General features: G+C 32.5%; 1 protein-coding gene across 8 annotated transcripts in view; it reads left to right on the forward strand.

Moving 5' to 3' along the window:
- The window catches only part of LOC135126112 (liprin-beta-1), a 114,972-nt gene that overhangs the window by 79,077 nt on the left and 18,495 nt on the right, over positions 1 to 17,400 (forward strand). For 6 of the 8 annotated variants that reach the window (XM_064051965.1, XM_064051973.1, XM_064051941.1 and 3 more), the window contains exon 2: positions 4,434 to 4,941. The exons of the other annotated variants lie outside the window; for them this stretch is intronic. In XM_064051965.1, coding sequence (XP_063908035.1) covers positions 4,515 to 4,941 — 427 coding nt within the window. In that variant the 5' untranslated portion in view covers positions 4,434 to 4,514. The remainder of the gene's footprint in view (positions 1 to 4,433; positions 4,942 to 17,400) is intronic. 8 annotated transcript variants of the gene reach the window in all.

The raw sequence follows: 17,400 nt of genomic DNA on the forward strand, positions 1-17,400 counted from the left end.
TTAGTACGATGGAATTTATGTGTTTTGTTTACCAGGCCTGCTTTATTAGATTGGATATTGGTGTACTGTAAAAGCTGAGTCAAATGATAATTGAGGAATATATGAAAGTGTGGCGGTTACCCTCTGCTGACTAGCGTCTTGTAAACACTTTTTTATGCTAAGTGTTTAAAAAAAGGTTTAAAGAAAAAATTGTCTAGCAACGGTTCAAATTTAATATTGAAAAATTAGGTTGGCAACACCAATGCGTTGCTTGTTCGTTAATCAGTTTGACGTTAACGGTCAAATGACTGTCAAATAAAGTGTCAGCTAACTTCATTGCCAACATCGTTATTTTAAAAACAAAATTCATGGCTTACTAGACGATTTTGTTCTTATAATTTCAAATTACGAAAATATAATGCATATTTACGGCCTTTTTAAATGGAATTTAAATAAAAATAAAATGAACAGCGGTTAGAATAAAATTCCAGCAAAATAAAGCGATAATTGTCTTTTGATTTTTCACTTTTCGAGTGTAAGCTAGGGAAATATTGTGCTACTTTTATGTTTTTTGACATTTCATGCCTCATAAAGCATGAAAAAATAGGTGTTCCATTTCCGTCTGTCATCTCTCGTCTGTATCGAAAAATTTGTTTGATCATCCCCACCAACAGTTTGATGATGTCACCTAAACATTTTGCATAGTAAAAGCTATTTAAATTTTATAAAATAACATACTCCTAAACGTACGGTTTATGAATATTTTTAATATTATACCGGGTGTCTGGAAAATGGCGGATTAACTAACTCTTCAGTAATTTTATAAAAGTAAAATCGGCAACATTGCTTACTTTCTGATTTCTTAGTAACGATGGTGACTAAAATCCACCTCTTATTTTTTTTTAGAACAACAACCATAACAACTTATTAATCGTTGTGCATTATTATTATTATTATAAAACAAGCTGTTATTTTTCATTAATAAATAAACCAAAAAAAAACATTTAATGAGGCATTTATAAACAAAAACAAAACTACCAAAAGAAAAATCCATTAAAGCATAAGCAAGCACTAGAGAAGACGTTGAAAATTCCTGCCTTGTGCATATAAGTAAACTCGGAATGTTTCCAAATTTTGATCATTTTTTGAAAAAGTTAGTCATCAGTACATAGTTTCTAAGATAAAACTGATTTTGGCAAAGATATACGCTCTAAGACAAGAGAGGGTGGATGGGCGGGGCTAGTACCTGTTAAGATAAAACTGATTTTGCAAATGACATAGCCTTTAAGAAACGAGAAGGCGGGTGGGCGGTGCTAGTGCAGTGATAAAATATTAGCTTGTTTGTGTTTATGCAAGGTGATTCAGAGCACTAGTCCATAATTTTAATGGCGAATTATATGACAAAAAATAAGTAAATAAAACTAGTGGGAGCATGGTCATTTCTTTCAAATATGGCGAACAGAGAATCTTAAAATTTCGTGAATGATGAAAATTACTTTCCGTTGTGGGTAATTATTAAAAAACAATTTATTCTTACTGTAACACATTGATAACAGTTCGTTCAATTTTTAGAGGTTATTAAAGAAATATGTAATATTAATATGTAATGATATTCTCAAGGCAGTTTAGCCGCAACAATTACGAAGACCATGTGTTTTTTAAGGTATTTAAGTAGTTTTTCGCTAATAAAATTAACGATAATGGAAGTAGTTTTGAAAACGTAGCAATTTAAAAAATTCTATGCCTCACGACTATAATTATGAATCACCCTGTGTGGTTAACTTCGACCTCATGAACATTTATATTCATAAGTTCAGTATAAGATCATTAATTTCATTCAGACCGGATTAAATCAATCAGTAAAATAAAGACAGGGTGGGTGGGCAGGGCTAATTATGTCCTTCTGTTGAGCGGAAAAATGTAAAAAAAGCGCCAATCGTAACTTTTTTGTCATAATATTTGCTATAAAATTTATTTCTTATTTCATGCACCTGACCTAACGTGACCTGATCTGTTCTGACTTTTCTATTGTCTCAAATAAACAAATTTTAAACATTTCTGTGAATATATAAAAATCACAAAGAACATTCTTAAAATAATAATTGTATTTTGTGAAACAAAAATTAATAATTATTTCCTTTTTTATCTACAAAATTTTTTTACCGAGCTATTTTGACGAAATAGTAAAAATTGCTATATTTCAATTGGCGATTTGGGAAAACGGTGGAAATTTCCGAAAAAATGAAGCCGAAAATGAATTCTGGATATCGAAATCTACAAGAAAATGACTTCAATTAGTTCGAAAATAGTTGAAAATTTTTCGAAAATGTCAAAGTCAGTTTTATCTTATCAAATACTAGCCCCGCCCACCCGCCCTTTATTTTATAGAAGGGTCTGTGAGCTGCCAAAATCAGTCTTATCTTAGCAAGTACTAGTCGCACCCACCCCCCACCCCCCTCTTCTCATTCTAACGACTAATTTAATTTCTGTTCAGTATAAAATCATTCGTTTCATTTAAACCGGATAAAATCAATCACAAAAATAAATACGGGGTGGGCGGGCGGGGCTAATTATGTTCTTCTGTTGAGTCGGAGTGGAAAAATGTTGTGAAAAAAGTAAAAAAAAACGCCAATCGTAACTTTTTTTTGTTACACGAATTGCTATAAAATTTATTTCTTATTTCATGTACCTGACCTGACTTGACCTAACGTGACCTGACCTATTCTGACTTTTCTGTTGTCTCAAATAAACAAATTTTAAACATTTCTGTGAATATATAAAAACCACAATTAACATTCTTAAATTAATTGTATTTTGTGAAACAAAAATTAATAATCATTTCCTTTTTATCAACAAAATTTTTATGCCGAGCCATTTTGACGAAATTGTAAAAATTGTTGTATTTCAATTGGCGATTTGGGAAAAGGGTAGGAATTTTCGAAGAAATGAAGCCGAAAGTGACTTCTGGATATCGAAATCTACAAGAAAATGACTTCAATTATTTCGACAATAGTTGAAAATTTTTCGAAAATGCCAAAATCAGTGTTTTCTAATCAAATATTAGCCCCGCCCACCCACCCGCTATTTTCTAGAAGGGTCTGATTTGCCAAAATCAGTCTTATCTTAGCAAGTACTAGCCCCACCCACCCCCCTCTTCTCATTCTAACGACTAATTTAATTTCTGTTCAGTATAAGATCATTCATTTCATTCAAACCGGATAAAATCAATCACTAAAATAAAGACAGGGTGGGTGGGCGGGGCTAATTATGTCCTTCTGTTGAGTGGGAGTGGAAAAATGTTGTGAAAAAGCTAAAAAAAGCGCCAATCGTAACTTTTTTGTTGTACGATTTGCTATAAAATTTATTTCTTATTTCATGTACCTGACCTGACTTGACATAACGGGACCTGACCTGTTCTGACTTTTCTATTGTCTCAAATAAACAAATTTTAAACATGTCTGTGAATATATAAAAAGCACAAAGAACATTCTTAAAATAATTTTATTTGTGAAACAAAAATTAATATTAAAAATTGCTATATTTCAATTGGCGATTTGGGAGAACGATAGGAATTTCCGAAAAAATGAAGCCGAAAATGACTTCTGGATATCGAAATCTACAAGAAAATGACTTCAATTAGTTCGAAAATAGTTGAAAATTTTTCGAAAATGCCAAAATCGGTGTTTTCTTATCAAATACTAGCCCCGCCCACCCACCCTCTATTTTCTAGAAGGGTCTGTGATTTGCCAAAATCAGTCTTATCTTAGCAAGTACTAGTGTAACCTGAATATTTACGTAAATTTCTAAACACTCCTCGTCTCTCACAAGCTGATGAGGATCTTTCACCAGGGAGGTTGTTCATGCATTTCTGTTGCAAATAACACTTCTTTCGTAAAGAACTTATTTTGTTCTTTCACGATTTTGTAAATCCACCTTTTTTGCATCTGGTCTGTTTTATAGATGTTTTTTTGGATGTAAACAATTTTGGTTTTGTTTTATAAGAATCATCATGGATCTCTATGTTCGTGAAAATTCCAAAAAGTCAGTCCGCCCCCAAGCAATGAAGGCAATTCTGTTTTCCGTCTAATTTTACCCACGACACGTGTCTAAACTTGCAATTAATCGTACACCGGTGTTATTCCTTCGGCCGTTAAAATGTTCTAAAATTACACCTTTTTGATGTTTTTCATTAAACAAAACACGTTGTTGTTATTTAACTGACGCAACAAGGTCACCTCGAAACCACAAAATTTTTTCGACGAAAACCCTCCGAGAGCTCTTGTCACCTCACACCTGACCTTTACCAAGCCCCAAAAGCGAAAGCCTTTTCCGCCAAACCACTTTCCCGCCGCCCCTCACCACTCGCCCATTTGCATAGAAAGTCCAATCACCATTAAAAATCGCCCTTCCCCGCCACCTCGCACCTCCGTTGCGTAACCGCCGCTTTTCGCTAGCTGTCAACGTGCCAGCCCGCCGCCCATCACCGCCTTCCGGATTCCTCAACCATGAACTCATAACTTCCCGACACCGACAGCATGCGCGAGCTGTGCAGGGCCGGCGGCACCGTGGTGGCGGCCGTCGTCGCCGTTTTGGAGAAGCAGCAGCAGGCGCTGGGCGGCGCCCCCAGGAAGCTCCAACAGACGGCCAAAAATAGCTGCAGCAAGGCGGACGAGAGCTTCCAATCGGCCGTCAAGGATTTCGACAGCGTCGCCGAAGACGTCGAGCGGATCGTGGCGCAGACGAGCTCGTTGAAGAGGCACAAGACGGAGGACGGCGGAGGGCTCTCGAGGGGCGGCGAGGAGGTGGTTTATAGGCGCCGGGATGCGGAGGACGGGTTCAGTTCGAGCGATGACGAGAGCAGCAGCGAGACGACCAGCGATTCGGAAGGGGAGCACGTGCTAGAGGGGTTGGAGACCATCGCCGAGGAGGACAGGAACACGTCGAGCGCGCTCTCGTACAAAGGTAAAGTGGGACGTGGCGGTTGTGAGGTTTTTGCTTGTGGCGGGAAGTTTTCGCGTGCAAAGTGGCGGAGTTTGTGTTAGTTTTTAAAAATTTTGTTGGTTTTTATTGAACGTACCCACCTTGATTTTAAATAGTATTTTGTGGTCACAATGACGACGAAATCAAAATAAACAAAATTTGCATAATCGCATGGGACGCGCTGCCAGTTTTATATTAAACAAACACCGAAATACTTTTAACGTGTAAACTGTGTTATAAAAATTTTATTTTAAAATGAAGATAAAGACAGTGACTTCTAATTTTTAAAACGCCGAATTCTCGTGTAATTCTCGTCTTTACGTTGCAAATAATCTTAGATCTTAGATTCTTTGATGGGATATGAAAATCTGGCGGTTTTGTTTCCTTGAAACTTGCTTTTCTTGTTGTAAATTCAAGCCTGAGGATAATAATGAATTCTGTTCCTCCTTCATATTTTGTACTTGATCACGGTTGATTTTAGTGAAAAATACAAGCAAAACAATTTTTTTTGTCGGTTCGATGCCTAAGAAGTTCAAGCCTTCAAAGTTCTTTTGCAGAATTTCACGAAAACTTTGTAAAACGTGTTTATCCAGAGTTGTGTTGTTTCGGAAATGGTTCAAAAGTTATGTGAGAAATTAATGATTTTTCATTAAAAAAGGCTTTCCTAGGAAAGAAAATGAGTATTAATTAAAACTTAGTAGTGTCTGGATTCGTCAATTTTTATTAGAGAGATAACTACTGGACCGATTGTCGTCAAATATGATGTAAAAGGAAAAGAATCACCACAATTTGTTTAGGAGAAAGATTGAAAATTGTAGACTCAGTTTTTACGTTTATTTGAATTGATGTCGTTGCGGTAATTTCGAAAACGGAATTAGCAGAAGATTTTCTACAATTTATACCAATTTTCAATCAATTGAACCAATTTTAACAACTTTTTTATCAAAATTTAAAAATTGAAAACCCACTTTTCACGTATACATATTTGAATAGATGTCGTACCGACGATTTTGGAATAATAACTAACGGACGATTGTCTACATTTTAACCACCTTTTTGGAAAAATTTCGTAAATTGTAAAATCGCTTTTCAATATTTATTTAAATTAATGGCATGGCGATTTCGGAATTGTAATAATTAGCAGAAGATTTTGTATAATTTGGCACCAATTTCCAGTCGATTTTTTCGATCGACATTTTAAACACTTTTTTGGAAAAATTTTGAAAATTTTAAAATCGCTTGTCGCATTTTTATTTAAATTAATGTCGTGGCGGCGATTTCAGAATCATAATAAGCGGAAGATTTTTTACAATTTGATACCAATTTTCAATCGATTGAACCCATTTTAATCACTTTTTTGGAAAAATTTTGAAAATTGTAAAACCACTTTTCACGTTAATTTAAATAGACCTTATGACGGCGATTCCAGATTTGTAATTAGCGGAAGATTTTCTACATTTTGACACCAATTTTCAATCGATTGAACCCATTTTAACCGGTTTTTTAGAAAAATTTTGACAATTGTTAAATCACTTTGTGCGTTAATTTGAATAGATCTTATAACGGCGATTTCAAATTTGTAATTACCGTAAGGTTACATACAATTTGACACCAATTTTCAGTTGATTAAACCGATTTTAATCATTTTTTCGGGAAAATTTTAAAAATTTAAAAATCTGTTTTCACGTTTATTTAAATTGGTGTCCTGACTTTTATTTCGGATTCATAATTAGCGGAATATTTTCTACAATTTGATACCAATTTTCACTCGATTGAACTCATTTTAACCACTTTTTTGGAAAAATTTTGAAAATTTTAAAATCGCTTTTCACTTTTTATTTAAATTAATGTCGTGGCGGCGATTTCAGAATCATAATAAGCGGAAGATTTTCTACAATTTGACACCAATTTTCAATCAACTGAACTCATTTTAACCACTTTTTTGGAAACATTTTGAAAATTGTAGACCCACATTTCATATATATTTGAATAGATGTCGTACCGGAGATTTTGGAGTAATAATTAACGGACGATTGTCTACAGGTTGACATCAATTTTCAGTCTACTGAACGCATTTTAACCACTTTTTTGTAAAAATTTTGAAAATTTTAAAATCGATTTTCACATTTTTATTTAAATTAATGTCGTGGCGGCAATTTCGGAATCATAATAAGCGGAAGATTTTCTACAATTTGATACCAATTTTCAATCGATTGGACTCATTTTAACCACATTTTTGGAAAAATTTTAATTGCAAACCCACTTTTCACATATATTTGGATAGATGTCGTACCGACGATTTTGGTATAATAATTAACGGACGATTGTCTACAGTTGAGACATCAATTTTCAGTCGATTGAACTCATTTTAGTCACTTTTTGAAAAAATTTAGAAAACTGTAAAATCGCTTTTCACATTTATCTGAATTGATGTCGTGCCGGTGATGTCTGAATCGTAATTAGCGGATGATTTTCTACAATTTGCACCAATTTTCAACCCATTGAATTCATTTTAACCACATTTTTGGAAACATTTTTAGAATTGTAAATCCACTTTTCACATATTTTTGACTAGATGGCGTACCGGCTACTTTGGATTCATAATTAGCGGACGATTGTCTACAATTTGATACCAATTTTCAATCGGTTGAACTCATTTTAACCACTTTTTGGAAAAATTTTGAAAATTGCAGACCCACTTTCCACATATTTTTGACTAGATGGCGTACCGGCTATTTTGGAATCATAATTAACGGACGATAGTCTACAGTTTGACATCAATTTTCAGTCGATTGAACTCATTTTAACCACTTTTTCTGAAAAATTTTGGAAATTGTAAATCTATTTTTCCCATATTTTTGAATAGATGTCGTACCGACTATTTTGAATTCATAATTATGTGAGCATTGTCTAGAATTTGACCCTAATTTTCAATCGATTGAACCCATTTTAACCACTTTTTTGGAAAAATTTTGAAAATTGTTAAATCACTTTTTACGTTTATTTGAATAGATCTTATGACGGCGATTTCAGATTTGTAATTACCGCAAGATTACATACAATTTGATACTAATTTTCAGTTGATTGAACCCATTTTACCATCTTTTTGGAAAAATTTTTAAAATTCTAAAATCATTTTTCCCGTTTATTTGAATAGATCTCGTGGCGGCGATTTCAGATTCGTAATTCCCGGAAGATTTTCTACAATTTAACACCAAGCTTCAATTCAGTGACCTCATTTTAACCAATTTTTTGGAAAAATTTTGAAAATTGTAAAGCCAATTTTACATATATTTGAGTTAATGTCGTGACGGCAATTTCGGAATCGAAATTAGCTTAAGATTTCCCACAATTTGACACCAATTTTCAATCGATTGACCCCTTTTAAACAATTTTTTGGAAAAATTTCGAAAATTGTAATTTCACTTTTCACGTTTATTTGAATAGTTCTTATGACGACGATTCCAGTTTTGTAATTACCGCAAGATTATCTACAATTTGACACCAATTTTCAGTCGATTAAACCGATTTGAACCACTTTTTTGAAAACATTTTGAAAATTGTAAAATCACTTTCTACGTTAATTTTTTAAATAGATGTCATGACGGCGATTTCAGATTCATAATTGTCGGAAGATTATCTGGAATTTGACACCAATCTTCAGTGGATTGAGCCCGTTTTAACCATTTTTTGAAAAAATTATGAAAACTGTAAAGTCACTCTTCACGTTTATTTAAATAGTTATCGAAGAGGCGACCTTGGATTTGTAATTAGCGGACGATTATCTACAATTTGGCAGCTATTTTCAGTTGATTGAATCCATTTTAACCACTTTTTTGAACAAATTTTGAAAATTCCAAGATCACTTTTTACGTTTATTTGAATTGGTGTCGTCATGACTTCGATTTCGGATTTGGAATTAGCGGAAGATTTTCTGCAATTTGACACCAAGTTCCAATCGATTCATCCCATTTTAGATACTTTTTTCGAAAAATTTTGAAAATTGTAAAATCAGTTTTCACGTTTATTTGAATAGATCTCAGACGGCAACTTCAGATTCGTAATTACCGGAAGATTATTTACAATTTGACACCAATCTTCGGTCGATTGAGCCCAATTTAACCATTTTTTAGGAAAATTTTAATAAAACTGTAAACTCACGTTCACATTTATTTAAATAAATATCGTAATGGCGACCTCCTATTCGTAATTAGCGGACGACTATGTACAATTTGGCAGCAATTTTCAATTTATTGAATCCATTTTAACCACGTTTTTGGAAAAATTTTGAAAATTGTGAAATCACTTCACGTTTATTTGAATTGCTGTCGTGACTTCGATTTCGGATTCGTAATTAGCGGAAGATTTTCTACAATTTGACACCAAGTTTCAATCGATTGAATCCGTTTTAACCACTTTTAGGAAAAATTTTGAAAATTGAAAAATCACTTTTCACGTTTATTTGAATAGATGTCGTCCCCGCGACTTTGGATTCATTATTAGCTCACGATTATCTACAATTTGACACCAATTTTCAATGGATTAAACCCATTTTAACCACTTTTTTGGAAAAATTTTGAAAATTGTAAAATCACTTCACGTTAATTTTTTAAATAGATTTCATGGCGGCGTTTTCAGATTCATAATTACCGGAAAATTATGTACAATTTGACACCAATCTTCAGTCGATTGAGCCCATTTTAACCATTTTTTGGAAAAATTTTGAAAATTGTAAACCCACTTTTCACATTTATTTGATTAGATATCGTACCCGCAATTTTGGATTCTTAATTAGTGGACGATTATCTACAATTTGACACCAATTTTCAGTCGATTGAACCCATTTGTAACTTTTTTCGAAAAATTTTGAAAATTATAAAATCAATTTTCACGTTTATTTGAATAGATCTCAGACGGCAATTTCAGATTCGTAATCACCGGAAAATTATTTACAATTTGACACCAATCTTCAGTCGATTGAGCCCAATTTAACCATTTTTTAGGAAAATTTTAATAAAACTGTACACTCACTTTTCACACGATTATCTACAATTTGGCAGCAATTTTCAATTCATTGAATTTATTTTAACCACTTTTTTGAAAACATTTTGAAAACTGCAATCTCACTTTTCACATTTATTTAAATAGATATCATAATGACGGCCTCGAATTTATAATTAGCAGACGATTATCTACAATTTGACACCAATTTTCAGTCGATTGAACCCATTTTAAACACTGTTTTGGAAAAATTCTGAAAATTGTAAAATCACTTTTCACGTTTATTTGAATAGCTCTCGTGACGGCGATTTTAGATTCGTAATTAGCGGAAAGGCTTCTACAATTTGACACCAAATTTCACTCGATTGAACCCATATTAATAATTTTTTTGGAAAAATTTTCAAAGCTGTAAACTCACTTTTCACGTTTATTTAAATAGATACCTTAACGGCGACTTCTGATTCGTAATTAGTGGACGATTTTTTACAATTTGGCAGCAATTTTCAGTCGAGCGAATGCAGTTTATTCACTTTTTTGGAAAAATTTTGAAAATTCTAAACCTACTTTGCACATATTTTTGAATATATGTCGTACCGGCTATTTTGGATTCTTAATTAGCGGACGATTGTCTAGAATTCGACACCAATTTTCAATCAATCGGACCCATTTTAACCACTTTTTTGGAAAAATTTTGAAAATTTAAAAATCGCTTTTTACGTTTATTTGAATTGATGCCGTGGTGACGATTGCGGAATCGTTTTTAGCGGAAGATTTTCTACAATTTGCACCAATTTTCAATCGATTGAACCCATTTTAACCACTTTTTTGGGAAAATTTTGAAAATTGTAAACCCACTTTTCAGATATACGAGAAAAATTGATTTCTTTGTTTAGTAAAATTCGGGTTTTAAATGACGACATATTGAAATTTTAAAAATACGTTCTAGTACAGTCCCGTTTAAAATGATTAGTTATAACCGTCTTGATTTGCACAGGGGAATACAATTTTAGGACATACAAAAATGACGTTCTGAGTATGTTTCAAAAGAGTGCTCTTCACAAATTATCAAAAATGTCACAAATATGGAAACAAGAAATTCGGTCATATACTGGCTACTTTTAAGCACGGAGCTAAATTTGTTGAAGCAGCAGGCTAAAACGGAGTAAAAGAAAATCGATTAAGTTCTCTGGATGAATTAGAAACTATTGTTGTATTGTAGAGGCAATTTTTATCATGTTAGTGCTAGTTATCACCGAGATAAATATGTTAACGATCGATAAAATTTTTATAACAAAAAGGATTGTCGTTAGATGTTTATAACCTTCAACAAATTTGTCTCGGCTGTCAAAACACGATCAATTTATTTCCGTAGTAATCTCTTATTATTTTATTGTTGGCTAAAATCGGCCTGATAAAAATTGAAAAACGTCAAATTGTGCAATTTTGATAAAATCACCAATATTTTCGGGAAAAAAATTGTTAAAACGATCTAATTTGTGTTTTCACACTTGTTGCATTTTTGTGGAAAAGAAAAAATATAATAATAATTTTTGATACATGGGTTTTTTTGTGAAAATTTACACAATTTGAGTCGGTGTTTATAATTTTGTTGTCTTAAACTTCAAAACTTATTAAGATCTTGGAAATGTTTACACCGAAAGTTTAAAAATTACTTACATAAGGTCGCCCTAACGATCTCAACATTATTACAACGTTGAGCGACGTTATTACTCTTTTATTAAAACATTCCCAACCTGCACTTGAAAATACCGCCGTTTTTTCCCTCCTTTTTCGAACAAGGAAATCAAAGCATGTATTTTCGTCGATGCTTCATACCGGCAGTTAATTAAAGCACAATCGTGAGTGTTTTAAATGCGTGCATTTATTAGGCCACATGCCGGCCATGTGCGCTACATTCCAGAGATTCCCAAAATGTCCGGAAATCCGATTAGTCGCGATTTATCGGTCAAATATTTACATCTCGGCGAATTTTATCGCATTTCGTCTCGCGTTTACGACACCGACCTTCACCCCCACCAGCAAAATGAAACATTTTCAAATCACGCTAATTGAAAAAATTCCGCAACGGTGTGCCAAGTCGCGGTTTTATCAATGGAACACCTGTTATGAAGCGTGACACAGTTGATCAATTTGGAAAAAATGCGGGCCTGTAGCAATTAGGGATCGGGGCGAATTAATTGGATTGCTGGAGGGTTGTTCGGCATTCGAATCACAGGACTTTTTTTTCGCCACGCCTACAAACATTCTATTTACCAATTTTCTACTGTTTGGGTCATCGATTAAGCCACGAACAGATGAAAAACGAGAAACCGTGAAACAGGAGCGCTGTAAACGTCTACTGCCTTCGAACAACGGTTTATTTGCTTGCTTTCCATCTCATGTGTCCGCATCATGTACAACGTTTCCTCAGACGTATTGTTTTCGTGTCTTTGTTAACCGTCACACGACTTTCTGAACAATTCATCGCGACTCGGCGCCGCTCGTGCATTAATTGCGCGTAAAAGTGAAAAACACAGCTATGCACTATGCGGTAATTTTCCATTATTCGGGTTTTTATGGGCTAGTTTGCGGTTTCGCTCGCTTTTTACAGCCAGGCGATTTACAGAAATCGAAAACGCGCCATTTGGATGCGAATTAATTAACCACCAAACGTCCGAAGTTATTAGAAACAACTCAGCAGTCCTTTTTCCCTGACCGCACGATCCCGCCGTCTAATTGGCTTACGAATGTTTGGTCTGGATTGTCTCCAATGATTCGCCATCAGTCGTTATGAGGATAATTGAGCGTTTAAGAAGAGCGATCGTTTTCGTGGGACGATAGCGTCGGGTTCAATTATCGTCAATTAATCGATTATCCCTCCCCGGTTTTGGTACCCCTGCATTCGACGTACGTCTGGCCCAATGCCAACTACAAGCTACTATTACACAAATAGCAGCATCAGTTACGGCGATGTCTTACCGAAACGTTCGTCAGGTCATCGTCGGCGGGCGGTTTCGTGAAAACCCGGAGTAATTTCAGTCCACTCGTCCCTAATCTAGAACGAATTAAGTATAAATAAAGCCCCAATCCCCTGTCAATCGCAAGAAAGCGCCTTCGTTTTTCCCGTGTGTCGCTTCCAGCGAAAACGCAATTCGCCGTGTGGAAACGAAAGTTGTGCCAAAAATATTTTGACAGGTAGGCAGGTGTAGGTTGTTTATGTGTTATGTTTCTGGGTTACGTGTTTGCGACGTCACGGGATGAACATTCATGTGTAAACGATTTTGTACACGTTGTTATATGCTATTTGATATGGCTATATGATTCGGCAAAACGCACAGATACAAATAACGGAGACTGTACTCAAAATCCATAGGACATATACAGAGTGAATCACTAAGCACGTGGTCCTCGATTTCTCATTAATTATTAGAAATAGAACAGTTAGCTGAACACCAAATTTGAACGGCTCTTTGAGGACTATACTTCAAAATTATGTCAATTTAGTTTTTTAACGGAAACACCCTACATATTTTAGTCGATCACTCTTTAGGTTATACAGTCACAGGTTATTTTTGAAAATACTATGCGACGTTGCCACGTTATTACAATTTTCTTGAAATATTTTTGGCAATTGAAGGCTTCACAAAAAATCACAGCAGATTTATTTTTAAAATTTTAATGTACAGAGGAGTGTTTATTTAAGAATCTAAAACTCTACAATGTTCAAATATCGATAGTTCAGTTTTTACAAATCAAACACCCTGTATTTTATTACTGCATCCTATTCTATTTTTTGTTCTGCTTCTTTTTTGTTACGTTTTTTCCATGTTTATAGTTGATAGCTATTTCGATTTTTTACTTTTTTAAGAGAAAATTGCATAGTTTTAGATTTGTTTATTAACACTCTGTATATTAAAATTTGATTAAGTTGGTACCACAGCAAAGTGTGTTTGTAAGACAAACTGTAAAAACAACCTTGAGATTTTTTTGTGAACTGGCAAAAAATTTCAAGAAAATTGCAATGACGTGGCAATGTCGCATCGGAATGCAAAAGTAAACCGTGATTGTAAAGCCTAAGAAGAAGTAAATCAAAATATGTAAAAATATATAGGATGTTTCATTAAAACAAAAACTAAGTTGTGTTACACCTTAAAAACAGGACACTCTGTATAGTTAAAAATAATTTTAGACTGTAATCCTCAAAGTACCGTACAACTTTAGTATTTGACTTTTTTCTGTCTCTAATAATAATTAATGAGACATCGAGGACCGCGCGCTTAGTGACTCACCCTGTATACGTTTTTAATTTATTTTAAGTTAGACCCTATTTTTTTATTTAAGTAACACAGTAACTTTGAACCCTTTCGAAAATTATTTTTGATTGGTCATAAAAGCGTTTTTAGTTTTAAAAATTTGGTAAATCAAAAATTCAGCATGTTAAAAATGGTAGATTTGTATAATATAACAATAATATGGCAATTTTTCGTAGAAAAATAAGGATTTTACAATTAAGCTCCGCCCCTTGGCTTATGACGAATAAAAAAAATCATCAGAATATAGACAGGGTGGGTGGGCGGGGCTTATATTTTGGCTTTTTTTTTCTTAATATACACAGACATCTTTTCACAACAATAAACTTAAAACATGGTTAAAATGGTACATTTTTCCAAGGAAATATTGATTTTGCATTTATGGAGCGGAGACTAATTGCAAAATCCATATTTCCTTATACAAATTTTCCATTTTAAACATATTTTAAGTTTCACGTTGTGACAAGAAGTCTGCACATATTAAAATAAAAAGGACAAATGTAAGCCCGCCCACCCACCCTATCTCCATTGTGATGATTTTTTTTCATTCGCCGTGAAGCAATTCTTTACAATAAAACAAAAACATCTTTTTGAGTATCATGTTGTTCAAAGAAGAGTACATTAAGAAAAAAAGGCAAAATATCAATATTTCTCGATTTCTCAACTTTTATATTTTTTTAAATTTTCCATTTCTCGATTTTTCAGTTTTGGTTTTTCAGTTTTAGGATTTATCAAAATGTCAATTCTTCAATTTTTCGATTTCTGTTTCATCATTTCATTTTTGTAATTTTTCAATTATCTGATTTTTCAGTTTTTCGATTTTCAATTTCTCGGTTTTCTGATTTTTTTAAATTTTAGATTTGACGTTTTCAGTTTTTCATTTTTCGGTATTTAATTTTTCGATTTTACAATTTTTTGATGTTTCGATTTCTTGACATCTCGGTTTTTCGATTTTTAAATTTCTCAGTTTTTCCACATTTTATTTTGACAATTTTTCAAATTCTGGATTTTTCAATTTTTCCACATTTCAGTTTTTCGTTGTTTTACTGTTTCAATTGCTCGATCTTTTAATTTTCGACTTTTCAGATTTCGTTTTTCCGATTTTTAAAATTTTTCGATTTTTCAGTTGTTCGATTCTTCAATTTTTCTTCCATTTTTAAATTTTTCTATATTTCAGTTTTAGGATTTATCAAAATGTCGATTCTTCAGTTTTTCGTTTTTTTGACGTTTCGATTTTTCGGTCTCTCGATTTTTAACTTTTCCGATTTTCAATTTTTCGATTTCTGTTGTTTCATCATTTCAGTTTTGGAATTTTTCAATTTTTTGGTGTTTCAGTTTTTCGATTTTCAATTTTTTAAATTTTAGATTGTCGATTTCTCGGTTTTCCGATTTTTTTAAATTTTAGATTTGACGATATTTAATTTTTCAATTTTACAATTTTTTGATGTTTCGATTTCTTGACATCTCGATTTTTCGATTTTTCATGTTCTTCAACTTTTCGATTTTTAAATTTCTCAGGTTTTCGACATTTTATTGTGACAATTTTTCAAATTCTGGATTTTTCAATTTTTCCACATTTCAATTTTTCGTTGTTTTACTGTTTCAATTGCTCGATCTTTTAATTTTAGACTTTTCAGATTTCGTTTTTCCGATTTTTAAAATTTTTCGATTTTTCAGTTTTTCGAGTCTTCAATTTTTCTTCCATTTTTAAATTTTTCGATATTTCAGTTTTAGGATTTATCAAAATGTCGATTCTTCAATTTTTCGATTTTTTTGACGTTTCGATTTTTCGGTCTCTCGATTGTTTACTTTTTCGATTTTCAATTTATCGATTTCTGTTGTTTCATCATTTCAGTTTTGGAATTTTTCAATTTTCTGATTTTTCATTTTTTCGATTGTCAATTTTTTAAATTTTGGATTGTCGATTTCTCGGTTTTCCGATTTTTTTAAATTCTAGATTTGACGATATTTAATTTTTCAATTTTACAATTTTTTGATGTTTCGATTTCTTGACATCTCGGTTTTTCGATTTTTAATGTTCTTCAACTTTTCGATTTTTAAATTTCTCAGTTTTTCAACATTTTATTGTGACAATTTTTCAAATTCTGGATTTTTCAATTTTTCCACATTTCAGTTTTTGGTTGTTTTACTGTTTCAATTGCTCGATCTTTTAATTTTCGAGTTTTCAGATTTCGTTTTTCCGATTTTTAAAATTTTTCGATTTTTCAATTTTTCGATTCTTCAATTTTTCTTCCATTTTTAAATTTTTCGATATTTCAGTTTTAGGATTTATCAAAATGTCGATCCTTCAATTTTTCGATTTTTTTGACGTTTCGATTTTTCGTTCTCTCGATTTTTTACTTTTTCGATTTTCAATTTTTCGATTTCCTGTTGTTCCGTCATTTCAGTTTTGGAATTTTTCAATTTTTGGATTTTTCAGTTTTTCGATTTTCAATTTTTTAAATTTTAGATTTGACATTTTTAATTTTTCATTATTCGATATTTAATTTTTCAATTTTACGATTTTTTGATGTTTCGATTTCTTGACGTCTCGGTTTTTCGATTTTTAATATTCTTCAACTTTTCGATTTTTAAATTTCTCAATTTTTCGACATTTCATTTTGAGAATTTTTTAAATTCTGGATTTTTCAATTTTTCGTTGTTTTACTGTTTCAATTGCTCGATCTTTTAATTTTCGAGTTTTTAGATTTCGATTTTCCGATTTTTAAAATTTTTCGATTTTGCAGTTTTCACAATTTCTTGATTTCTCAATATATATTTCGATTTTTCAGTTTCTCGATTCTTCAATTTTTAGATTTTTTAAATTTTGAACTTTCGATTCATGAATTTTTCAATTTCGATTCCTTGACATCTTGGTTTTGTATTTTCAAACTTTTCAACATTTCAATTTTGAAAATTTTTCAATTTTTGAATTTTTTGATATTTCGATTACTGGAGCTTTCGTTTTTTTTGACGTTTCTATAACCGTTCCAAATTTTCAAAAAAAACTTCATATTACAACTAATTGTTCATTTCCTGTTCTATTTATGAAAGATTTTTATAATTATATTTATACTTTATTTGAAAATATTTCTCGAAATGTTTTGGAAATTCTGCATACGAGAGAACT

Source organism: Zophobas morio, unplaced genomic scaffold, assembly GCF_036711695.1.
Source record: "Zophobas morio isolate AGI-343-1 ecotype UQ-CSIRO unplaced genomic scaffold, CSIRO_AGI_Zmor_V1 ptg000002l, whole genome shotgun sequence".
NCBI classification, from domain to species: Eukaryota; Metazoa; Arthropoda; class Insecta; order Coleoptera; family Tenebrionidae; genus Zophobas; species Zophobas morio.